The 27,091-nt window shown below is 44.3% G+C and overlaps 1 protein-coding gene across 3 annotated transcripts in view; it reads right to left on the minus strand.

The window, feature by feature from the left end:
- Window positions 1-850: 850 nt before the first annotated feature.
- Window positions 851-27,091, minus strand: part of KCTD1 (potassium channel tetramerization domain containing 1) — a 196,556-nt gene continuing 170,315 nt past the window's right edge. For all 3 annotated transcript variants that reach the window (XM_053571663.1, XM_053571664.1, XM_053571662.1), the window contains 3 exons: window positions 25,344-25,488; window positions 6,662-6,967; window positions 851-1,862 (listed from right to left, as the gene is read on the minus strand). In XM_053571663.1, the coding sequence (XP_053427638.1) occupies window positions 1,704-1,862; window positions 6,662-6,967; window positions 25,344-25,488 (610 nt within the window). In that variant the 3' untranslated portion in view covers window positions 851-1,703. The remainder of the gene's footprint in view (window positions 1,863-6,661; window positions 6,968-25,343; window positions 25,489-27,091) is intronic.

Here is a 27,091-nt window from a genome sequence, read left to right on the forward strand (position 1 = left end):
TGTCAGAGGTCTATAGGTGCTCTGCCCTGAGGAAAAGACACAGTCGTTACTTCATACTGAGTAAACTGAGTGAACACTCGAAGATACTCTTCCATTAACCCTGTTCCCCTGTGGCTGCTTTCTTCTTTGTGATCTTTATTTAGATACTTGCCCAGAGATTAGTCAAGTGACTAGAAGAAGATGTTTACTTTAGAAGTGATTGTGTTGATATGGTAACAGGATATTTCCTTTCAAGTTAATGTCAGATAGGTAAAATGAGGTAATGGTGAAACTAACAGATAATAGATGAAGTGTGTATGTGACTAGAAAGGTATAAAATCAAAACCCCGAATAAAGAATTTCACTACACGCCATCCCATCCTGTGTAGTCGGTTTCTTGACTTAATAATTATAGAAGCAAGTTTACACCCACAGCAAAGCTGCTGTTCGTTCGCGTTTCCAGTCACGCAACACAGTATCAATTGGCAGCCCTCTGAGTGAGCCACCTTGGACATGCCAGCACAGTCATGCCTCTGGATCACATCATGTGAAGAAGCCACCTCCTGAAGGCCAGTTAACATGCGAATCAGAGAGTCACAAGACACAGTGAAACGCTATTGTAAGCCACCGAGTTTTGGCACGGTTTGCTCTGCAGCAATAGATAACTGAAATAGGTGTGACTGACAATTTCATAAGAAGGAAGATTTATCTTGCTAGCCAACACAAATATCGAAACACAGGAAATAACATTTGCTGAGTCAAAAGAGAACTGTCTGGAACAGGTGATGACGTCTTTACCCTTTAGTGGGTTTGGACTTCAAAACCAGCCCCGGTTGTCAGGCCTCTTTTTGATGTTCAACACAGAAAATGGAAAAGAGAAAAATCTGACTTTAATCCAGCCTCATACCAACACGTGTGTCCCACACAGACCTTATTTTTTAAACAGAGTTTATTGTATTTAATACATTATAAAATTTGAAAAATTGTAGGAAAGCAGCAGACTCAAACCGGAGCAACTCTAACAAGAAATAATTCTGGCCCCTTTGCCAAACTGATCAGTTTAAAAACAAAAGTAAAGTTCACATCTGTGAGGCAGACAAAATGTGTGACTTCTGTACAAACTACATTTAAAATTTCACGTCTAACGTCTTTCCAATGCGATGTGCTTAGGAGAGTTTTCCTGAAGAAGTCCTGCCTGGTCCCCACCTAAAGAGAGACATAAAACCTCCATATGCAGAGAAACTCGAGTCAAGGTGTTTTTTGTTTTGTTTTTGTTTTTTGTTTTTTTTAAAAAAGGAAAAAGAAAGACAAAGGAAAAAGAAAGGATGGGTGGCTATTGGCAATGGAATCTGTAGGAGAGTATGGCCTCACCGCTCATGGCTTATGGGTCAGAGGCCTTCGGAGGCCCAGGACACTTCACGGCCATCACAGCACCAACTGCAGCTATCACCTGTTTTCTTTTTTTTTGCATTTCCTACCTTTTGACATATATATATATGTATATATATATATTTATATATTTTTTACACCGTGAGGATATCACTATTCCAATTGTTCCCATATGAATACAGGTGTGGTCTCTATTGGATATAAATGTGTCTTGTATTCGATTTTAGGTCCAGGACTTGTTTTGCTGTCCCAACTGCACATAAATGTCCCTTTTTTTTTGTTTGCGTTATTTGTTGTGTATGTTTTCCTTTTTTGCATAAGAAATATATGTCCGTTTAGTCCAGAGGCTCTTGCTTTATCCGGATGACGGAGGGTACACGGGGCGTCCTCCTCAGCTCTCGCCGAAGGACGTATTCGCTGAACTGGGATGAGTCCACTCCTCCCCCACAGGAGCCCACGATTTCAAACCCTCTTTGCTGCAACCTCTCGAGGACCTGCCAGAGGACAAGACAAGCATCTGGTTAGGAGCCAGGTAAGTCAGTGGTCACATAAAGAACCCAAAGGACTGTTCCAAAGTGTCAGATCGCGTGCAACTCTGGCCTGTCTCATCTAACCCTTTTTTCTCTCTGAGTTACTTCTCTCAAAGGAAGACCCTGGATTAAAGGGCAGGAGGGAAGGAGCAAACATGTATTATTTGCCTTCATATGCTGTACACAGGCTGGTGACAACACTTGGCAGTGTTAGTCCCATTTTGCAGATGAGAAAACTGAGGCTCATGGCTAGTACGTGATGATATTGGGTTTCCAACTCAGGTCTGGCCTCAGCTCCTGTGTTTTTTGTATATTCAATGCTGCCTTCTCTGCCAAAAATGTGGGTTCACATATTCCATGAGATGACAAAGGATACGGAAAGACAATGCTATCTGAATTTCCTTAGCGAGTGATTCACTTGTACTCTCAACTCTGCCAGTAGTCAAGTCTCTCAATACAGCCTGAATATTCTATATTTCAGCTTAGGAGATAGATGTAATTTCAATAGCAGAACAAATGGGCTACTCAAGACAGTGGAGGATTGGGTGGTGCCTGTGGCTCAAAGGAGTAGGATGCCGGCCCCATATGCTGGAGGTGGCAGGTTCAAACCCCACGCTGGCCAAAAACTGCAAAAAAAAACAAAACAAAAAACAAAAAAGAAAGAAAAGACAGTGGAGGTTCCTCCCCCACAGGTTTGTGGCATTTGAAATAGATGTCTTGCCTTGCATGCATTTAAGGAGGCAAGAATAAATGCAATGATTATGCATTTGAAAACATATCCAAAATAAAGACTAAACTTCTCCCAGAAACAGAAGCCACAGAATCTGCCCCTGAGTTTTGAAACCAAACACGTAATGCCAGAAAGGTCCCTGGGTTTGGTACTGCATGTCTGACAGGAAACAGTACCTGCTACTTTTAGACAGGCAGAAATACAGGGATGTGACCTTGAGCACTCTTTTTCTTTAGAAATCCAATAAACATCAGACTTGCAAATGGTCCTGGCCAGAGTTCTCAACATAATTACATCACTTCTACACCACTCTAAAAGCAAGATGACTCAATTATAACTTTGCAAAAATGTCACACTTTTTTTGGGAAAGAAATGAAATGTTACCAAATGACTCTCCAAATGCAGTCAATATAAGTAAACGCTCACTGTTTTTTTTAAGCTATTAATTTCAGTTACCACTAAGATTATTTTAAATAACTTTTGTTATCTACTTTCTTTTTTTTTTTTTTTGAGACAAGGTCGCATTCTATCACCCTGAGTTTAGTGGTGTGATTATAGTTCGCTGCACCTTTGAACTCCTGTGCTCAAGCGATTCTGCTACCTCAGACTCCCCAAGTGCTGGCATTACAAGTGTGAGCCACCTCGCTTGGCTAGTTATCTACCTCTGTATGGAATATAATCTGCTACCTTGCAAAACAGCTTACTAGATGATGTGGGAAAGCAAGAAAGTATGTTTTCTAAAAATTACAAGCTCCAATACAGGTTGGCAAATTAAAAAAAAAAAGTCTTAGCCGGGCGCGGTAGCTCAGGCTTCTAATCCTAGTACTCTGGGAGGCCAAGGTGGGATGGTCACTTGAGGTCAGGAGTTTGAGACCAGCCTGAGCAAGATGAGACCCCTATCTTTATAAAAATAGAAAAACTATCTGGGTGTGGTGATACATGCCTGTACCCCAGCTACTCAGAAGGATGAGGCAGAAGGATTGCTTGAACCCAAGAGTTTGAGGTCGCTGTGAGGTAGAGTGACACCAAGGCACTCTAGCCCAAGCAACACAGCAAAACCCTATCTCACAAAAAAAAAAAGGTCTTTTTAAAAATTATTATTATGATGATTATTTTTGAGACAGAGCCTCAAGCTGTTGCCCTGGGTAGAGTACTGTGGCATCACAGCTCACAACAACCTCCAACTCCTGGGCTTAAGCCATTCTCCTGCCTCCGCCTCCCAAGTAGCTGGGACTACAGGCACCCGCCACAATGCCTGGCTGTTTTTTGGTTGTAGTTGTCATTGTTTGGCAGGCCTGGGCTGGATTTGGACCCACCAGCTCTGGTGTATGTGGCTGGTGCCTTAGCCACTTGAGCTACAGGTGCCTGGGCCAAAAAAAAAAAAAAAAAAAGGTCTTTATGAAAACATAACATTGTGCCCTGCAGGGCTCTATTTCTGTAGGTGCATTCACAAGGCTTGTGCACACCAGTCAGCGTAAGGACAGGGTGAAGAAAACAATGCCCAAATTCAAAAGCAAGGTGTGCTTCAGTGGCAGGTAAATAAAGAGACAGAGAACAGCTCACTCTAAGAATTTCCCAGACAGGCGGGAAGGCAGCCTGTCAGCAAGAAACACCCTGGTCTGCTTTGGCCAAATCCCTGCAAGATGCCTTGTTATAATTAGGGAAGGAAACACGACGGTGAGGGAGCTCTGAACAATAAAAAAACCTAACTCAGACATCCATTTTTCTTTCAGTGTTGTTAAGGCCACCAAATTGCTAATAGGAAATCTTAGCTCTTCCTCCCTGGGGGTCTGACAGGCATGATATGATAATTACTCAGTATGGTCCAGTGCTTTGTTGGATGTGGCAAAAGCTATTTCAATGTGATGCAAATAGCTTATGAAGTCATTACTTTTTAAACGTCGACGTGTTAATAGCAAAGTTCCTTAAATTGAGTGATCATTTATTTGGGAATGTTAAACTCACTCAGGGGCGGGCAAGTGTCATATGCCTTATTCCAAAGTCTGTGCCTACAGGCTTTGGGAAGCAGGAGCTGGTCATGCCAGTGTGGGAGACCAAGTTAATCCAGATAAAGATTTCCACATCTGATCTGGGGGATGTGTAATGAATATGAGTTGATGATAGCTATTCACCAGCCAGGGGCGTGGGGCCAAGGCCTTCTTAGCCCGGCTTTGAATGCTTCTGCCCTTCCCTCTGCTCCAGTGGAGCACCTGGGCAGGGCAGGGTCTGCATGTGGCAGGTGACAAGCCTTCTGGGATTTAGGGGCTTTTTAAACAGCAGAGGCTCAGCAACGCTGAGCAGGGTGGCATGGGAGGGCCACCTCCAGGGGGCGCCATCCGCACAGGCGAGAATGTGAATGTTGTCCCAGCAGCCGCCCTACTCGCTGCCAGGGAGCATGTGTGCCTTCTTCTGGCATGTTTAGAGGTCATTTTCTGCGAGTCTTCTGCTATTTTGCTCTCAGACATCTGCTCCCCAATTTTAGAAATTACAAATAGTCGTGGAACAGTCAAGGACTGTTGGTGAGATAGTGAACAAAGTCATGGACCCATTACTACTAAAAAGGAGAGCAATTAAAAAGAAGGGGAGCGAACCCCTCACTCCCCTAACTTGGCACAGAACTGGAGGCGGCATGCAGCTGTGCCTGTTTTCTCAGCAGTGGGACGGGATTAACAGTGCTCGCCTCTTCGCGGTGTTACAGGAAGCCAGTGCGCGTTCAGGCTGAGGCCCGGGGTAGGGCAGAGTCAGTGCCTGGCACACGTTAGCTAAGATGACACTACACGCCTGCCCCCGGACACCCAGGGCACCTGGCACCCCCTTGCGTGGTATAAACCAAAGTGCTGAAATCCACCCCCAAGTCTGCTGTCCCCACAGCTTCTCCATTGCAGGAAATGGCGATTCTACTCACCTAGTCCCTCCACCCCAAATCTCAGTCATCCTGGGTTTACAATCCACAGGCGTCATCAGAGAATTGCGTTAGCTCTATGCTGGGAATTGACACTTCACGAGCCCTGCCTGAACGGCAGCTTTCTAAGCCATTTCCTTGCTGCTGTTTTTCCTGCTGTTGGAATACCCTCACTTTAAAATATAATTTCTGTCAGGCTGCTTTTTGCTCGAAATCCTTTAATGGCTTTTCACTCAATTCACATGGCAAATGAAACCAAATGAAAAGAAATTAAAACAAATACTCTTAGAGCTCTAGGAGGCTCTTCACAACCTGTCCCTGGTCTCTGCTGGCTGGTGTCCTGCACTCTCCCATTGATTCACTTCTTAAAGCCACATGCTGGCTTTCCTAACAGTCATTATCCCCAGCACACACACACAATATATTTATTTTTTGATTCCGAGTCTTGCTCTGTCACCTAGGCTAGAGTGCAGTGGCATGATCATAGCTCACAGTAACCTCAAACTCTTGGGCTCAAGCAATCTTCCTGTCTCAGCTTCCCGAGTAGCTGAGACTACAGAAGCCTGCCACCATGTCCAGCTAATTTTCTATTTTTTGTACAGATGGAGTCTTGCTCTTGTTCAGGCTGGTCTCAAACTCCTGACCTGAAGTGATCCAATCCTCCCATCTTGGCCTCCCAAAGTGCTAGGATTATAGGTGTGAGCCACCATGCCCAGCCATGGGCAACGTATTTATATGGGTTCTTTACTCCCACCCCACTCCCATAAAGCAAGTTTTATGTCTTGTTCTCTTTTGTTCTTTTCTGGGGGGAGGGGGGTCTCACTACATTGCCCAGGCTGGCCTCAAACTCCTGGGCTCAAGCAATCCTCCTGTCTCAGACTCCCGGGTGGCTGAGATTATAGGCACAAGCCACTATGTCCAGTTGTCTTGCTCTCTGTGTCTCTGGCATTCATCCCAGCACCTGGCACAACTGTAGGTGTTCAGTAAAGATTTGCAGAATGACTGAATGAATGCTGTAGGGGGGTTATAAATCACCTGCCCAGTCTCGGTGTTAGCATGTGAAGCCAAGGTTAAGTAACAGTATAAGGGTGACATTTGATGTCACATGGTGTACGTATGGCAACACTGTACCTGGACTGAGTTGAGGTGACAGTAGCCATTTAGTGGAAACCTGATGACGTGCGTTGAGTCGTGATTCCAGCCGGCATTGACTGAGTTACACATCACGTCGCCAATCTCTGGAAAGACTTCCTCTATCAAGGATTTGTCACCGCTGAGTGTGATCCTTTCTCCAAGATCTGGGGCCACACGCACCACGAGGCACTCACAAGGCCTGGAAAAGCGACCAGTTTCTCTGTCCTGCTTCCATCTTTCCATTTCCAACAACATGGGCTGAAGCTGAAAATATTTTGCCTCTTCATATAACAAAGTGTAGTCCTAAAAAAAAAAAAAAAAAAGATATTTCCCAGAGCAAAACATAAAGTACTGAACATGTCCACATTTAAGAGGGTGCTTTTTTCTTTTTCTTTTTGTAGAGACAGAGTCTCACTGTACCGCCCTCAGGTAGAGTGCTGTGGCGTCACACGGCTCACAGCAACCTCCAACTCCTGGGCTTACGCGATTCTCCTGCCTCAGCCTCCCGAGCAGCTGGGACTACAGGTGCCCGCCACACGCCTGGCTATTTTTTTGTTGCAGTTTGGCCAGGGCTGGGTTTGAACCCGCCACCCTCGGCACATGGGGCCAGCGCCCTGCTCACTGAGCCACAGGCGCCGCCCTAGAGGGTGCTTTTTTCAATTCTGCTTTTTCAGTAATCAGATCTGGGCATGCATTGCTCGCTGACATGTTTGGGAAGGCTCGGTTTGCATTCATTCATCAGTGATGGCAAAGGGAACTGTGGGTATTAAGGGGCTTTATATGAATTAAGTCTCGTAACCCTCATCACTGCCCAGTGAATTAGGCACCATTATCATCCCATTTTGCAGATGCGAAAATCGAGATCTGAAAAGGATTCTCCCCAAATTTGTCTCTTTTAGTAGAAAAATGAGTCTGGGTAGGTCAAGTTTGATTGTGTTGGTGAGAATCCCATTTCTATCCTCTCAGGTGGAACACAGAACTTGATTAGGGTGAGGCACAAGTGTGTCAACATGCACCTTTGTCCAGAAGCCCACAGTCCTGGTCCCTTCCGGTGGCAGCTCCAGAACTTGCTGCAGGAGGGCGTGGGGCAGCAAGATGGTGGAAGTGTGGGGCTGTAGACAGTGAGCACTGGGCACCCGGAGGACAAGCACCAGCTTTCAGTTGAATTGGGGTGTGGATCTGTGATGGTCTGGGGAGGCCGGTGCAGATTTAGAAGGCTAATGCCCCATCCTCCCCCCTGCCACTTGTTGGTGTGGTCATCATAAAGTCAGAGAAACAATGTTAGGCTGGACTTCTGGAAGATATAGGTAAAAGAGGAAACTAGTCCATTTCTGAAAGTAAAGTCAGTCACCAGTCCGTAGGTCTGGTTTCTTTAGCCTTATAAAAAAATCTATCGAATTAAAGCAGAAATCTAACAAGCACGTATTCAAACACACTCATAAGCCACTGAGTGGGAAGACAAAGGAACATGAGGGGGAGGCGGCACCCTGGGGACAGTGCTAACAAGCGGGTCAATATTATGTCTAACGTAGCTATGGCCACAATCGTTTCTGGGTGTGAGATAAGTGGATACTTGTCCAGACATGTTGACTGTTTTAATCAACTAACACAGGTCTTTCTGACTTCCTCCCCTGGGCCAGGGCTGGCAGGAGAGCCCCAGTGCCTCAGAGAGGCCCCTTCTGTCCCCAGGGGATGGAGTGTGAGCAGCTGGGATGACCGGGGGGACTATTTTCATTTTGCACTGAGCTCTTTAGCTTGCAAATCAAGCAGCAGCAGAAGCAGCAGCATTATTGGAAGCTTCCAGAGAAAACAGTATGGACAGAGGAGAGTACTTGGGGGCCTCTGGCTCAGCTAGTTTCCATGCTGGGAACCTGGGGCCTGGTGGAAGATGCTGTCTGTGGAAGATGCTGGGGTTCACGCCAACCTCAGCAGAAGGCGCTGCCTCTTTATCCGTCCTTCTCCCGGCAACCCCGGCATTACAGGAGCCTGGGTCCCCACCGCTCTGATAATCTTCCTTGTACATGTTCCTACCCGCTTAGCCTCCTGCCCCACAGGAGATCCTGTTTTGCTGGAAGGAGTTGAGAGGTAGGCTGAGGTGTGGCCATACTTAAGACAGGGCAGAACTGGGGCCCCCAGCCCAGCCTGAGGGACAGGAGTAGGGACACTCTGCAGGTGTCTCCTGGTCTCCTGGGATCTCCAGCACTGGGCTTTGCCCTCCCTGCATTACACCAGCTGTGAGACACTGACCTACTTACTTTACTTATCAATATGACAGCTCTCAGAGAGATTTAAAAACAGCATTGAAAGTTACACAAGCAATAGAAGCAAGAAATTCTGCTACTGCTTTTTATTTTCCTGTGAGATTTAATTACAAATTTTAGCACAAGGAAGGATCTGGACTCTGCTGAAAAAATGCCTTGTTTTTCTGGAGCCATCAAGTCTTTAGATCCTAGACTACAGGTGCTTACAACAGTCTTCTTCACTAACTTTGACCCTGTGGAGGAATCCTTCCCAACATCACTGAAAGTGACCACTCGACCTCTGATTGAATGCCCCCAGTGATGGGAAGCTTACTACCTAAGAAAGTTCAGAATACACTTTGCTGGCAACTCTCTTGTAATTGTATCATTAGAAAGACCCAAATTTCCCTGTAATACCAACCTACTCTAATTCTGCCCTCTGGGGTCACAGTGATTTTAATCTCTTGTTGACAGGTTAACCTTTCAAACATTTGAGGACAACTGTTACATCTTAACAATTTTTAAAGTTGAAAATACCCAATCTTTTCAACTCTTTCTCATTTGTTATGATCCTGAGGTGTTTTTCAACACCCAGTGTGTATTTGACTTTGCCAACATGCTTCCTTCCTACAACCCTGACCAGAACCAAACCCAACACTTGTGACGTGATCTAAAGAGTGCCTTGTACCACCTTCGTTTGGCCAGAGGCCAACCACTATTCATGCAGCCTGCATTAGTTTCTTCTCGCTACTGTGACAATCACCACAAATTTAGTGGCTTAACACTACACAAATTCATTCTCTTGTAGTTCTTGTCATAGGACAAAGCTCAAAGTCTAAAATGGGTCACCAAGGCTATGTTTTTTCTAAAGGCTCTAGGGGAGAATCCCTATATTAAATTGCCTTTTCCAGCTTCCAGAGGCCCCCATGGTCCTTGGCTCCTGGCCTTGCATCATTTCTACGTCAGCTTCTGTTGCGACATGCCTTCTCTCACTCTGCACCCTCCCCCCGCCTTATTTATAAGGAGCCTTGTGATCACATTGAGCACCTTCAAAAATCCAGGATAATCTCACCATGGCAAGATCCGTAATTTCATCACATCTGCAGAGTCCCTTCTGCCACTAAGGTTCCAAGAATCAGGACACAGACATCTTTGCAGCAGTACTATTCTGCCCACCACACAGCACAGCTGTGTTGTCTTTCTTAGCAGTCCCACGACTTTTGAGTTGAGGTTTTGCTTATAGTTAAATCCCTACACTGCTTTCACAAGAGAGGCCATGACTTGGGTGTTTTTCTTTTTTTTTTCTTTTTCTTTTTTGACACAGGATCACACTCTGTTGCCCAGGCTGAAGTGCGGTGATGTCATCACAGCTCACAGCAACCTCAAACTCCTGGGCTCGAGTGATCCTCTTGCCTCAGCCTCCCAAGTAGCTGGGTCTGCAGGCGTGCACCACATCGCCCAGCTGATCTTTCTGCCTTTACTCCTCTGCTCAGGCTGGTCTCCAATTCCTGAGCTCCAGGGATCATTCTCCCTCAGCCTCCCAGAGTGCTAGGATTACAGGTGTGAACAACCACACTCTGTGAGAACTAGGTCTTTCAGCATTTGTGAAAATTTTAAATCATTTATTGTCTGTCTCCCTTTAACTTTCACATAGGTTCTGAATTTGTTCCACTTTATTGGGAAAACCTGGCTCCTCTCATTCAGTGTTCAAGGTCTGTCTCTCATTTCTGTGTCAGTTTAAACTGGGTGTTCTGTTTCCTGTATGTGAATCATTTCTGATAGTCCTGAGAAGACTTGGCTAGGTCTGGCCCTTTGTTCAGGCTGATGATCGGGTAAGGAATTAAGACTCTCGAGTTTGGCTATTCAAGCAGTTATGAAACCTGTAATTCTAAGACCTCCAGCATGATTATGGCACTTGCTGGGTGTCTTGTTGAAATACTGTGCCGTATGCAGTAAACTCCACTTATCCAACTCAAGCAACCAGCATGCATATCACCTACCCTCACCCCCTAAAAAAAAATCAGAGTTTAAACTGGGTGCTCCATGCTGTCAGTAAGCCAACGCTCCGTGCAGCACGCCAGCAGCTCCCATGTGTAGCAGTTTTAAGTGTTACGTGTGTTATTTGAAGTTAAAAAAAATATGTAGTGAAGTTGAAGTGTATTGACTGCCATTTAACTAGAATTGTACGCGGTATTCACAAAGCTGTTTTATAATGCAATGCAACTGTGCTACAATAAGTAAAGTTTGCCTTTATTTGTCTTAATTTGCTTTGAATTAGTGTATTTCAATGTTAATATCAAGTCATACAGAGTTTATGGTATAGTGTATAGAATTTATTAGGCCTATTTTTAATAGTAACTCTCAAGCAACTGTAAACAACATTTATTTGGACTCTACCAATCCCCATGGGTGCTGGGTAATGAGGAGATTACTGTATTTGGGTGGGACTCCGAGGGGAAGACTGCAGTTCTGGGAGGATCCCAAGGCTCTGTACTGCCCAGGGACTGTCCTTAACTGTTTAGGGCTTCAGCTTCCTCATCTGTAAAATGAGGCGAGATAATGACATTGGAATTGCTTCCGGCCCTAATATTCTCTGACTTTATGTCCATGACAAAGCCCCAAGCTATCATGTTGTCTGTTATAACCCAAAGGAATGAGGCTAACAGGACTTGAGGTTAGAAGTCCCCCTATGCTGACTCTGAGTCCTCGCTACCTTCTTTTCCTCTAAACGCTCTGCGTTTAAATGATCCACTTGGAAGTGTGGCCGTGGAAGGACAGAGAGCTTCCCAGTATAATGTTATTGGAATTCATCATTATCTGCTCTTTGAAAATGAGGGAAATGCTGGCCCTTTTTAGACTTTAGGATCTAAAGGATCCTGCTAGGGTCTTTAAGTGGCTCCGAAGGGTGCCCCTGAAGGCCACCCTGCACCTGGGATGCGTCTCAGGGCTGGCCTGACACGGCTTTAAGCTGCCAGGTCTTCCTTCAACCTCTCCTGGCCATCCCGCTCCTTTTCTTCCTTTCCCACGTTGTTCCATCTGGCTTCCAGAATACAGCCACTGTCTGTAAGGGGGGTGGGGGGTGGTGGTGACAGAGGACAGCTGAACACACGTGTGCTTCCCCAGCGAGGACTCACCAGGCTGACTCGCCTCCTAGCATTGGCTGGCCCCAGAACAGGAAAGGTCCTTCTCGTTGTGTTACCATTTTCTGCTCGGTTAGGCTCCCGCCAGCCATTCATTTCCTTGGCAGGCCCCTTTCTGACCATCTTTCTAGACTTCCTAATACCTGCTTCCAGTCTTGCTCATCAGGAAACTCCCAGCAAAGCAGTCAGGCTGTTAGTGGCTTCCTTTAGAAACCCCTTTCCTTCCTTAAGCAGGATCGTTTCATTTTACCATCTAAATCCCATGCTTTTTAAAGTTTAGCTTGTCAGTTCCCTGGCCTCGTGCGTATGTCCTTCAGCTTTCTCAATCTTCAGAAATCTTTCCCAAGGCCTTGGTTCTGCTCTGACAATGTCCCTTCTTTGGCTTGTACAAAACCTGATGATGGGGGCTCTTGTTTTCCAGGTACTTGGTGGCAAAAGGAAGGAGTTTACAGGGGAGCATCAGGTTGGCACTAGTTCTGAAGGAAAGGAACCCAGAGCACCCACTGTTCATCCTTCTGAGTGATGAGCTTTCAGCAAAGCCACTGAAGAATGTGCCAGCGGCTGTCACTCTTCCCCCACCCCACCCCATCCATTCTGTCTCCTCTGATTAAGTATCATCCAGATTGCTGGCTTCGTCCTATATCCAGTTAAAGGGAAACTGGTTACAGACCTACTACCATGTTTAAATGATTTAAAAATCCTAGAATACATGTTTAAAAAATATGTTTTTTGAGATTTACAATGATTTTTTGAGATACCCTGTTTCCCCGAAAATAAGACAGTGTCTTATTTTAAGGTGTGCTCCCAAAGATGCACTAGGTCTTATTTTCAGGGAACATCTTATCTTTCCTGTAAGTAGGTCTTATTTTCGGAGGATGTCTTATTTTCGGGGAAACAGGGTAGAAAGATCAAGATTTCATTTAAAAGAAGAGCTTGCCCACGACCCTGAAGATAGATATGTGGACTACGAAGGTAAATATGGGTAGACTCTAAAATGTAAACACTTTCAAAACTTCTTACATTTTCTTTTCTTTTTAGACAGCGTCTTACTCTGTCGCCCCGCCTAGAGTGGCACGGAGCAATCTCATACTCCTGGGTTCAAGCAATCCTCCTGGGTGGCTGGGACTATAGGCACCAGCTGGCTAATTTGTCTATTTTTAGTAGAGACAGGGTCTCACTTTGCTCAGACTAGTCTCAAACTTCTGAGCTCAAGTGATCCTCCCACCTCAACCTCCCAAATACTAGGGAGTCATTGCACTCAGACCTTCAAAACTTATTTGATTATGTATTTTCCCTAGAGGGAAGGAAATGATATATATAGCGTTATCAGTTTTCTACGGCTGCTGTAAGAAATTACCACAAATTTGGTGACTTAAAACAACACAGATTTATTCTCATAGAGTTCTTGAAGTCAGAGGTCTGAAATGGAGCTCACTGGCGTGAAATCCAGCTGTTGGCAAGGATGCTTTCCCTCTGGAGCCTCCAGGGCCACATCCATTTCCTTGGCTTTAACCTTCCAGAAGCTGTCGGAATTCCTCAGCCATGGCCAGCAATCACATCACTTCCTTCCACACATCTCCTTCTCTAACTCCCCCTCTCCTGCCTCCCTCTTCTAAGGACCTTGTGATTACATAGGGCCCACTTGGGTTACCCGGGATAGTCCCCCCATCTCAAGACCCTTAATCACATTTGCAGAGTCCTTTTGCCAGTAATACTGGCAACATAACCACATGTCGTGGGGATTGGGACTTGGGGCCCAGTACTCAGCTTACATTCACAGCTACTGGTCCACCAAACAACTCAAAGGCTTATTTAACTCCTAATGTACCTGAGGTTTAACAGAGCACAGGCAGTCCCCGAGTTACAAACATCTGGTTTATGTATAACTTGCACTTAAAAAAGCAGACTATTACAGTAAGTCTCCACGTTACAAACATCCAGCTGACACATGACTCGCTCTTACGAACAGAGGCTATTCCAGGTAATAGGTAAAGGTACCTGTTCCAACTTTACACCCAAATTCAATGTAAGAACACACCTATAGAACCTGTCTTGTTTGTAACCTGTGGCCTGCCTGTAGTTGACAGTTGTGTACACTGAAAGGGCAACTCAACTTCAACCTGCTGAAGAGTGGCTCCTCTGGGGGATCTCTCCATTGCTCCCAAGAGCCCTGGCAGCTCTTCTCATACCCAGGCTCAGGACAGCAGGACCCTGCTCTCAGGACCCTCTGGCAGTGCACGGTCCCCACTAGTCAGGGGGCCTGTGGATCAAAGATACCACCAGCAAAGCAGGGGTACTAAGAAAATGAGAGGAAACAAGAAGATTTTATATTTATCTTTCCAAGAGCATTCACGTAATAGTCATCTTAAGAAAAGACAGATCTGGCTGGGCGCCTGTAACTCAGTGGTTAAGGGCGCTGGCCACATGCACTGGGGCTGGTGGGTTTGAACCTGGTCCGGGCCTGCTAAAACAAACAAACAAATAGCCAGGTGTTGTGGCAGGCGCCTGTAGTCCCAGCTACTATGGAGGCTGAGGCAAGAGAATCCCTTGAGCCCAAGAGTTGGAGGTTGCTATGAGCTATGATGCCATGGCACTTTACTGAGGGTGACAAAGTGAGACTGTCTCAAAAAAAAAAAAAGAAAGAAAGAAAGAAAAGAAAAAGAAAAAAAGGCAGATCTCTGCAGGATTTACTTTGATTTTAAAGGTTTTTTTCCCTTATTTTTGTGGGGAGGTGGGATGACCCCCATAGTTTTTCAGTGTTTGAGGCTTCTAAAACTCTTAATTGCCCTGGCTTGAAATGCTTCCTTGAGTTGTCATTCTTTCTTTTCTTCAAAGCCTGGAGAGACTGGCCACTTGATCCTCTTCCCCTCCTACCATTTGTTACTTCTTGTCAGGAGGTCCCCTCCCGGTCCAGGGCACTGACTTCTAGCTTCTCCCAACTATACTTGTTTTCCTGGAGCAAGGACATTCGGCCTAAGATTTATTCTGATGGCTACTAAAGGAAATGAAAGAAGCAGCAAATTGTCCCTTCTCTGTCCTGCCACTGGCTCCACGCCCCATCCTACAGCCCTCCCATAAGAAGACTGAAGTACACACAGGTGCCGTCAGGGTGCCCATGGCAGGGCTGAAGGTGGGTCCATCTGCCTTCTGAAGCGACACGTGGGCCTAGCAAGGCGTATGGACCCTGTGCTGAAGGAGCAAGGCCCGATGTAAAGGGTGTAAGGAGGGTAAGGAGGGGCGGGGGCAGGGCAGAGAGGTGCTGCTGGGCAGGAGCTGGCTGCTCTGCCTCTGGGGGAATGCCCTTGGGAGGAAAGAAATGGCACAGGCAGAAGCACCAGGCTGCACCAGTCTCTGGATCAGGGAGGACAATCCTGGTGGCAGCATCTGAGACCATGGGCAGGGCACCCCAGTAGGTACTAGAGAATCAACTCCCTGGGGGCCTCCCAGCTCACCACTCTGCCTCCTCAGATAAGGGGTCCAGCCCACAGGAGCGAGTGGGCAGAAGCCCTGTCTGTGCGGCAACAGCTGATTGGCCAATAAGCAGGCCTCGGAGCCAAGCTGAGCCAATCAGATGGTGTCTCTGTAGGAGCCACGGCAAAGGGGCCCTGGGCCTTGCTGGGGCAGATGACAACCGTCTGGGTGTTTCCCTGAGAGACGCTTCCACTAATTCTATGAGATAAACTAGTACCCTCTCACGTAATACTCCTTTTCCTTTTCCCTTAAGCTAGACCGCTGGTCCTCAAGTGGGAGTGATTTTAATACTAGGGGGCACATTGCAATGTCTGGAGATATTCTTTTTTTTTCTTTTTTTTAATTTTATTTCAGGTTAATGTGAGGGTACAACTAGGTTACAATATTGCATTTATTAGGTAGAGACCCTCTTGTAATTGTGTCCTGCATCCAAAATGTGTGACACAGACACTTACATCGTGCCCCTTCCCCTCTCCTTCCTCCCTCATTCCCCCACTCCATCTTGAACTGCATTGAGTTTTTTGTGGGCATGTAGTAGATCATTCACTGGCTTCACGTTAGTATTGAGTACATTGGATATTTGTTTTTCCCTTGTTGTGATACTTTACTAAGAATGTGTTTCACCTCCACCCAGGTTAATACAAAAGATGTAAAGTCACCATCTTTTTATGGCTGAACAGTATTCCATGGTGTACTTTACCACAGGTTGGTTGCTGCAACTGGGAAGGAGGTGCTACTGGCATTTAGTGGGGAGAGGCCAGGGATGCTGCTGAAAAGCCTACACTGCACAGGACAGCCACCGCTGCCACCATGAAGCATTATTTGACCTAAAATGTTAATAGTGCCAAGACTGAGAAACTCTGAGCTTGACAGCGACTCTTTTTGTTGCAGCCTAAGGAACAGGCAACTCACCCTGATTGAACTGTCAGTCTTAACACCATTAACGGTGGTTCAACCACATCATGTTTGCCAACGTGATGTAACACAAAGCATAATACATCACTTGAGATGTAGTCTCCCTCATTTAAACCCATCAGGACTTCAGATGCAACTTCTGGTTTACAGGAAATCAGGGAACAGATTAATGAATTATCTCCTTTTTTTCTTTTTTCTTTTGGAGACAGGGTCTCAGACTGTTGCCCAGGCTGGAGGACAGTGGTGCAATCATAGTTCACTGCAGCCTCAAACTCCTGGGCTCAAGGGACCATCCTGCCTCAGCCTCCCAAGTAGCTGGGATTATAGGTGCACATCACCACAGATGGCGAATGAATGAAACTACATTTGACAAGACAACCAGATACATCTGGATGCTAGGACATTTTATGGGGCAAGTGGCCTAGTCTTTTCAGCAAGTCAGTATCATTTAAGAAGGAATCATACTAGATAGTAAAAGGCTAATGGGACATAACCTAATTCAATATGTGGTCAGATACTGTCTTAGAAAAACCACCTGTAAAGAATATTTTGGGATCAAGCAGGGAAATCTGAATATGCTTTTGGTATTAGAGGAAATTAGATTTTTGTCAAATAGAATAGTAGAGATTATTGTCCCAGTTAAGCACAGAAAAAGATCTAGAAGACCACTCACTAAAGTTTTACCACTGGCAATCTGAGTGGTGAGAACATACTCTTTAGTTTTGTTTTTTGGTTTGTCTATATTTTCACATTTTCTACAGTATCTTTTATAAATTAAAACTTTATTAAAAATAATGAATACATTTTGAACATTCCCAGGTATACATGAGCTATATATTGCCTGCTAGCAAATTTGTCTCTGTTTAGGATTGGTAGACATTCATATAAAGTGACCACAAAAGATGTTAGCAACAAGGGACACTTACCAAAGAAGATCTTAAAAGCAAAAGGAGAGAGAGAAAGAGAGAGGGAGAGAGAGAAGGAGAGAATTTTATGGTTCGCTATTAAAAAAAAAAAAGGACCAAAGCTCCACAGCACACTCCTGGTGCACTGTGAATTGCAACCATGCTGCGTGGCTGTAGATATTCGTATGCAGGGAAGAAAGCAACAATGAACAAGTAATTGGGGGGAGGGAAAAGCTAAGGGAAGATGGACACTTATATCCACAATAAAACACTACAGAGAAGTTCTGAGATCACTTATCTAGAGGACAGATTCCAGTGGCTTTCAGGGGGAACCAGGGCAAAACCAGCTGCCACACATGGTGTTCTGAAATGTGAAATTATCTACATTGTTAAGTGGGTATCTAGCTCGGACAGCACATTTGTGGAATGAGATTTTTAAGGGACATAGGAGGCTGTGATTTTAAGATTTCATGCACTTTCTTACCCAGCATTAAATGACTAGAGAGAAGCAGGTAATCCACGGATACTCTCCCTAGTAAATCCTAGAAGGAAATTCCCTCCCCAAGCATAAAACCATGTCCCTTTCCTAAGGTCAGGAGGAAACCTCTGGGAAGGAAGAAAGCACCTGTAGTCCTGCTGAGGACACCAGGCAGCCTGAAGCTCCTACGTGTTGGGGATTTGCATATTGGCAATGCTGGTGCAGTACCGTCCTCAGCCACCAGAGCCAGGTGACCACCTCACCTTCCGTTGATTCTTCTGCTCGTCCCACGTTCCAGAACACCCTCTACTGTAATTTATGGCCTGTCGCCCAGGGGTTCTGCAGGAAGGGTATTGAGGCCCTGGGATACGTGAGTTTCATTTGACAAGCCCTTTCCCCCCCCCCCAAGCCCGGGCTACAGCTAAATCCTTAGCCAATTCAAGGGTGTGGTCTGTATTTCAAATTGATGAATAGCAGTTCTCTGAGGGCTCGAGAAGCAAACGTCCCAATCCTAGGCAGACAGACGTGACTGAGTCCTCACTATGGAATCGGCTATCGCTGAACTCCACGCAGAAGTTTTGCCCTCCCCAGGATCTAATCTGAATGCTCTAAGAGGAAAAATAATGCTGTTTAGGTTAATGTGCTGGGGGTTAAACCAAAGTATATGCTCAGAATACCTAGCTCAATTTCTGAAACATATTGCAACTAAAAACAAAGGGCTATTATCATTTTCTAACTGTAATTCCCAATATATTCTTTTGTGATTCCTTGGAGTTTGCCTCCCTTTTAGTAATGGAAATTATAAATTAATAAACTACCCTGGCAAGCTGCATGGCATGACGATATCACGTACATGCCTGTTTCACACTTTCCACTTAGTCCTACAGGATTTTAAAGAGAAGACGTTGCCTACTTATTCTTGGCTTCTGGTCTCCTGAAGCTCTTTTGACCCGTTCCGTTTGTATTTAAATTAATTAATATGAAGCAATAATTGTGTGCCCGGCACATAATGTCCTCTTGAAAAACAGAAAAATGTCCCTGCCTGCAAGAACCTTATAATACAGCAAGGAAGTCAAGATATATGTATACACATAAAATAGCCAGAGTCCAAATACAAGAAAGTATATGACCAGGTTTTAGTTTAGCTGGCATGAACCACAGTCTAGTCTGAATGTGAGACTCATGCCACTCATCTGTTCATCCATCCACGTATTTATTCACTCAGGCCACAGATATCTACATGCTTAATATGTGCCAGGCACTCAGCTCGTGTGACACACTGCTAGCTAGCTTCCCCAACAGCTCTCCCTCACCTCTCTCATGGCTATTTCTCTCTCTGCAGAGGCAGTAAAGGAGAAGAAAAATCCCTTTCCTGACCCCCCCTTTGAAGCTAGAGAGGCTTGGTTATGGCCAATGAACAACAAAGGGAAAGTCTTCTGGAAGCCCCCAGAAGACCTTCTGCCAAAGACAGAGTCTTCTGAGTTAAAAAGCCCTCTGCCCCCTTTCCCTGCCTTGAATGAGGACATGATGCCTGGAACTGTGGCTGTCACCTTGGGACCCTGAGATGATCGGTGTGAGGCTAGAATGTCAACACCAAGGATGGCAAAACAAAAAGACAGAAAAAGTGCTGGTCCTTGCTCACATCCCTGAGTAGATACCTCTGCCAGCAGCCACGGACCTCTGACTTCTCAGAGAAAGAGAGAAAGGCAATCTCTATGAGTGAAGCCTCTGTTAACCCTGTGCTGACTCTTGTACAGCTGGGTATATGGTATAGATGTTATATCTCTGAACGGCAGAGATAGGTGGTAACAAATATACTGTGTGTGACCACAGAGAATCAGGGTCACAGGCAAACCTGAGCTAGATCGGGGCTGGGAAGGATGCTGAGGGGACATGATCAATTGGATAAACCCTGAATTTAAATAAAGACTGGGGAAGAGCAGAGGAAAGACTGACAGATGCACAGAGGGGGCTGTCCTGAGCGGGCCAGAGGATGGCACCTGAGGACCTAGGAGAAGTCCTGTAGGGCAGGTGTGTAGGGCAGTAGTTGGTGAGGCCGGCAGGGCCCAGGGAGTGTTCTGGGCTGTGTGGACTCTGATAAGGATGTAGTGCTTTGCTCCAGGAAAAACAGGAGGTGTCTGGACAGTTTCGAGAAGGAACAAGTCATCCTTATCCTTTTTGAATAGTGTCACCTGGTTAGGGCGGGAGATGGAGGCATAGGGAACCGTGGGTATGGCAATCGAAGGGGAACGGGGATGCTGGTGGTGATGGACTGTTCTGTACCTTGTCTCTATCAATGCCAATATCCTGGTTGTGAAGTTGTACTATAATTATGCAAGATATTACTGGGGTAAAATGGGTAACACAGGACCTCTCTATTATTTCTTACAACTGTATGCAAATCTATAATGATCTCAAAATAAAAAGCTTAATTTAAAAAGTGTTTCCTGGTTGGGCATGGTGGCTCACACCTATAATCAATATCAGCATTTTGGACGGCCAAGGCAGGAGGATCACTTGAGGCCAGAAGTTTGAGACCAGCCTAGGTAATATAGGGAGAACCCATCTCTATAAAAAAAGTAGGTGGGCGAGGTGGTGAGGGTGGTCAGGAGACAGAGTAGAGGACGGCTTGATTCTGGGAGGTGGAGGTTGCAGTGAGCTGTGATCACACCACTGCACTGTAGTCTGGACTACAGAGTGAGACCCTAATCCCTGGCTGACACACATGCACACACGCGCACACACACAGACACACACACACACGAAAGCATCTCCTGGTTCTAATACTGAGAGCGCGTCAAAGATGGGTGAGGGTGGGAGAGGGGAGAACAATTATGAGGTCACTCAGAGTAGTCCAAAACTCTGCTGAGCCTTGAGCTAGGGAGGTGGGAGGAGCGCGGTGGATTGATTCCAGAGGCTTCCGGGAGATAGAATGGCAGACGCACTGACAGATACGTGGGAGGTGAAAAAAGAAAAAGTCCAGAAGGACTCCCAGGTTCTTGCCCTGAGCAAGTAGGTGGATTCTGGCACGTTTTGCAGAGACGGGATACAAAGGAAGAGGGGCGGGCTTTGTGCGTGGTGCAGGCAGCGGCGGGGAGAGGGGCAGACGGGCAGGCTGAGCTCATTTGGGGCCAGCTTCAGGTTAAGGAGCCAGTGAACTCTCTAGGCAGAGATTCCGAGTGGGCATTTGGAAATGCAATCACCTAGAAGTGAGGTGATTTCAGTATTGCACTAAGTCTTTTTTCCAGATGAAGTCTAGTTATATATAACTTAGCAAAAAATATAATGAAATCCTATGGCTGTTTCCCTTACTGATAATTTGACTTCTTTTTTGACAGAAATTTATTTTACTGTTTTATGTTTTTACCTAAGTAATATTGAAATGTGTGCTGGTTGCAAACAAATGAGACCTAATTTTTTAGAGACCTAATCTTACTTTCTTGCCCTCAGTAGAGTGCCGTGGCATCACAGCTCACAGCAACCTCAAACTCAGGCTTAAGCGATCCTCTTGCTAACTAGGCAACATCTGATGTTGGTGGCTCCAGGTTGGACAAGTGACTGTCACTGCTGGAGTCTGTACCCTGAGCAGGGATGTGGCCCTTTCCCCATCTCTATGTGAGCCCAGTACCTGCTTTCTAGGGGGGGCCTGACTCTCCCTCACTCTCTGTCCCTCCTACAGCTGGTGTGGGACGTGGGCCTGCAACACCCCTTGGTGGCGGCTGAGTGGCTTCTGGGCTGCTGTTTAGACCAGTCAACTGTTTCTGGGTTGTGTCTGAGTTCAGACTAAGGCTGGAGGTAGAGACTTACCTCAGCCCTGGGCCTGTGGGGTTGTTCTCTAATCCAGCTGTTATCTGAAAGCCCTGAATGCAGTCCGCACTCAAATTAATAAAGAAGTATGAAGAAAAATGCAGGGAAGAGATTCGAAAGTTGGCATGCAAAGAAAAAGCAGCACATGGAAAGTGACTCTTGAGAACCCTTTAAGAAGCTGGAAACAGCTTCTCAGTACACAGCCCCTCCTGAGCTAGAAGAGACCTTCTTCACTGATGAAGCTGCTGACTTTGACGTTGCCCGAGCCAGGGCCATGTGTCTTCAGACCCTGGGATGGTGCTTGGTGCGGTGAGAGGTACCCCTTGGCTGGGGAGCAGTGGGCTCCACACCTTCCCCAGGCTCATTCCAGGACTGGGGAGGGGACACCCACTGGCTGCAGCTATTTTTCTCTCTCTTGTGTTCTCGTTTCCCTGCCAAATGCATATAGCTGTTTTCATATATTAAAGAAAACAAATGTGTGCACCACGTGGCTCTTCTGTACTCTCTTTTCCATTTGGCTAATACTCCTTGGCACACGAGAGGATGGAGAAGAGGGTAAGGGAGCCCTAAGTCCCTTGTTAATTTCCGTCCTACTCTTCTAGATTTTCTCCTATGCCTTTATATATGCGCAGATATACATGATTTTTTCAAATAATTGGGAAAATACTATACACATAGTTCTGAAGCTTAATATTTTCAAAAAATAAAATTTTGGTGATTTTTGCCCCCCATCCTATCATACATCAATAGCTACGAACTGTACTATAGGATGGATACTCTATAATATTGTAAGCATCAGCCATCTTGGAACTTTCTCTTTTAGTCATGTCTTATTTTCACTATTATAAACATGACTAATTAATGCTCTACCTATGTATATCTCCACATATTTACACGAATATTTCTAGAAGAAAATTAATAGATATATAATTGCTAGATCAAAGAGTATACATATGTGAAACTTTAATAGCCACTGCTGAACTGCCCTCCAAAAACGTTCAATGATTCTCACTCTCAACCACACTGTCTATTCCCCAACATGTATATTATCAATCTTTTTCATTTTTGCCAATCTAATGGATAAAAAGGAGTATCTTGTTTTGTTTTTGTTTCATTGACATTAAAGAGATTGAATGTCTTTTCAAATGCTTATTGGCAATTTCTGTATTTTCTTTTGGAAAATATTCTTTATAGCTATAAAAATTTTCCACTGGGTGTCTGGGATATTTCTTACAGATATTTAGGTGCTTTTTAAAGGTGAATATTAGTCTTTTGTTGCAAATACGATAAAACCACCATAGTTGATCACCTCCCTACACGGACCACCTCCTTAAGTAGACCTAATTTTCATAGACCAGACATGCACCACAGGTATGTATTAGTACAGTAGACCTCGTTCCTTTTGTTGACCACCTCTGTACGTTGACCAGTTTGTTGCAGTTGGGTGGTCAACTTATAGAGGTTCCACTGTGTTCATTCTAGTCTGAGCCTTACCTTTAATTTGTTTATGTCTTTAATTCAACTTTTTTTAAAAAAAGAATGTTTTCTGGGTAATGAGTCTTGTTTAGATAGGCCCTTTCTGCCTCATAATTATACTTTTAGAAATTCTTTAGTGGCTCGGTGCCTGTAGCACAGTGCTTATGGTGCCAGCCACATACACCAATGGTGGCGGGTTCGAACTCAGCCTGGGCCAACTAAACAACTGCAACAAACAATAGCTGAGCATTATGGCAGGCGCCTTGTACTCCCAGCTAAGAATCGCTTAAACCCAAGAGTTTGAGGTTGCTGTGAGCTGTGACGCCACAGCTCTCTACTGAGGGCGACATAGTGAGACTCCGTCTCAAAAAAAAAAAGAAATTCCTTTGTATTTTTCTAATACCTTTACAGCTGTAGTTTTTATGCTTATTTCTGGCATTTTTGTGAATTTATGATGTGAGATCAGGATCTGGCTTTACAATTTCCCCAGATGTCCAATGCCGATTACCAACCTTCTTTTCTTTCCCTACTAATCTGAAATGCCACCAATTTCTAGATACATAGTCATCTATCCCTGAACCCGAAACTTCGTTGATATATTTGTATATTTTAGCCCTGACATAATTGTACTTAATTATTACAGCTCTATTTTTCTTTTTTTGAGACAGAGTCTTACTCTGTCACCCAAGCTAGAGTGCTGTGACATCAGCCCAGCTCACAGCAACCTCAAACTCCTGGGTTCAAGTGGTCCCCCCATCTCAGCCTTTATGTTACATTTTGATGGTGGCAGGACACATCCACCATCACCCATCTTTACCACCACTATTCTGAGCTGGAATCACAGTAGTTAAAAGTAACTACTTTTGCTTATTTTTTCTTTTAATTTCATCTTACACAAACTTTACATATGGGTCAAACGTCATTTTGAAAAAATCCATTACTTAAGTGGGTTTTCATTGAGGCCAGGTGTGATGGCTCACGCCTGTAATCCCAGCACTCTGGGAGGCTGAAGCGGGTGGATTGCCAGAGCTCACAGGTTCCAGACCAGCCTGAGCCAGAGTGAGACCCTTGCCTCTAAAAATAGCCAGATGTTGTGGCAGGCGCCTGTAGTCTCAGCTACTTGAAAGGCTGAGGCAAGAGAATCACTTGAGCCCAGGAGTTTGAGGTTGCTGTGAGCTGGCAGGCCATGGCACTCTACTGAGGGTGACAAAGTGAGACTTTGTCTCAATAAATAAATAAATAAATTAATTAATTAATTAAATAACGAATAAATGGGTTTGCACTGTGTAATTTGACGCCTTCACAACACTGAGGCTTCCCATTCAGGATCACAGAATGTTCCTTTATTCAACTCTTCTTTTATACTTGCAATAGAGATTTGAGGATTTCTTAATCAGGCCTTGTATATTTCTTGTTAGGTTTACTCCTAGGTGTTATAATCTTTGCTGTGGTATGTTTTTTTTTTTTGCAGTTTTTGGCCGGGGCTGGGTTTGAACCCGCCACCTAAGGCATATGGGGCCAGCGCCTTACTCCATTGAGCCACAGGCGCCGCCCTGCTGTGGTATGTTTTGCTAATATATTTTATGATTGGCTCTCGTTATTCTATAAAAAAGCTATTGAGTATAATATGTGGATCCTGAGTTAAGCTGCTTTAATGAGTTCTTTATTAGCTCTAATAGTATTTAGCTGGTCTTCTATTTGAAGAAATGGAAGAAATATTGTCAGCTGCAAAAATTCCATTTTCATATATCCCCTTTTAATATTAACACTTTGTTCTCCTTGTCTAACCCCATTGCCTAGAGTTACCAGTACAAGGTGGGACTACCTCAAAGTAAGTAACTTTAACGCTTGTTACTAACTTTAAAGAAACTATTCTAAAATTTTCCTGATCACGTTTGCTTTAGACTTCTGGGAGAAAAAGGTCTTCATTATATTAAGGAGGTTTTCTTGATTCTCTAGCTCTTTAAGACTTATCAGTAATGAGCTTTGAATTTAATCAAATTCTTTTCAGTGAGTTCAAATGAATTGTAATTGAATTCTTTTAATAAAAAGCAATCCTCTTTTGGTCATGTATAAGTTTAATGACCATATACTCTATTTCACGAAGACAGTATAACCACGTCAAAGAGACCTCTGGTACCATTAGAGTTGGTGTATGTCAAAAATGTGGAACTAGAAATACTTTTGGGAGCACATCAAAACAAATCACATATTTATGCTATTGGCAATTGACTGTGGATCCCTCACCTTGAAATCATCAGGAATGAGGAGTTTTGATGTTCGTAGAAAATTCAAGATATATCTGAACATCTGTCCATCTCTGTCAATGAAATAGTGCTGTTTGAGACTGTCCAAAACAATGGGTTCTGTACCATCAAAAAGTCTTCCGATTCTGTGACAGAAAAGAGGGAACAGTGAAGACAATTAGATCAATTGTTTGGCCGCTAAGACTAAGAGCTACGGTTTTGTGTCTCTATCAAGGTAGCATTTCGAAGATGGTAGTCAGGAAAAATCACCTGTTAAGTAGTTATGAATCTGAGAAGTGCTGGTCCCCTGCTTGATAAATATCTCAGGACCAGATAATTCAAAATAGTCCCAGGCTTTCTCAAGTAAATTCTGTTATTCACTGTCTTTCACCTGCACAGAAAATGTTCCTGACACGATAATTATGGCTAAGTGCTGTCAGTATAATAGAACAGCATGTCTTCCCCTGTGTTACTTAAAACAACCTTCTCTGCTACTTGGAAAATGTTACTGCTCCAAAAGTGTCTTTTAAATAGATTCTATTAAAACAGCAATTTTTGTTCTCAAGAAATCTGTTTTCTGGGCTCAGCTTCTGTAGCTCAAGTGGCTAGAGCACTAGCCATAGTCACTGGAGCTGGCGAGTTCAAATCCAGCCCAGGCCTGCCAAATGACAATGATAACTACCAGCAAAAAAAGAAAAAGAATAGTCAGGCATTGTGGCAGGTGCCTGTAGTCCCAGTTACTTGGGAGGCTGAGGCAAGAGAATCGTTCAAGCCTAGGAGTTTGAGGTTGCTGTGAGCTGTGACACCATCGCACTCTACTGAGGGCGACACAGTGAGACTCTGGCTCAAAAAGAAAAAAAGAAAGAAATCTGTTTTCTGAATGTTTCCCACCCCCGAATCCCAAACATTCTAAAAATAAGGCAATGCCTACACGCTAACATCTATATTTAATTATAAAAAAGAATAATTTAAAATATTAGTCATTTAAGAAAGTATGTTTTCCATTAACAATATACAGTCCAGTTTCTTAAGTCTCAGCAAAAAGCATTTTTTACCAGCCAGGCATTATTATAAAAAAATAAATATTTGGCCACCTCCCCAAAATATAATCTAGTTCTGGGACGTGAGTGGCTACGGGTAATAAAAATAAAAAAGGATCCATAATGCTTTCCCTGTGTTTAGAGTTAGACTTGGACAGTGTGCTACAATTAAGACATTTTGCATCATCATTTACCCCGCTAAGGAAGGCTGAGCCTACAAAGGTCAGTATATAAAGTATTTAGTCAATGGGAAGTGGTCATATCCATACTATCAACAAGTGGAATGCTGGCTAATGACACACAAACCTATCAGAAAATAGAATTTACACATTAGAAATGACCAAAAGGTGCATGTTACTTTTCACTAACAGTGTAGACGGCAAATGACTCCTTTTTTTTTTTTTTTTTTAAATGAGAAGCTTTTGCTGATCTCAGAACAAGCCCATCTGTGATTTGGAATATCATTCTGCTGCTTTGAAGATTTCTGAAATCATACATTTTCTAAATATATGTTGAAATGGGATAGGTGTAATGGTAAAACAATTGTAATCTCACCTCCTTAAAATATAGTAGGAAAGCCGCTTCCCTCCTTCCCTTTCAAAAAACGAACAGCATATAAATTTCTGTTCTAATAAAAATCTTTTAAAGATAATTTAAAAACTTGTGTCCTATCAGAAGGTAGTAAAGGCAAAGAAGAAAGCAACTAATT

The sequence above is a fragment of the Nycticebus coucang genome, chromosome 19 (genome assembly GCF_027406575.1).
Source record: "Nycticebus coucang isolate mNycCou1 chromosome 19, mNycCou1.pri, whole genome shotgun sequence".
NCBI classification, from domain to species: domain Eukaryota; kingdom Metazoa; phylum Chordata; class Mammalia; order Primates; family Lorisidae; genus Nycticebus; species Nycticebus coucang.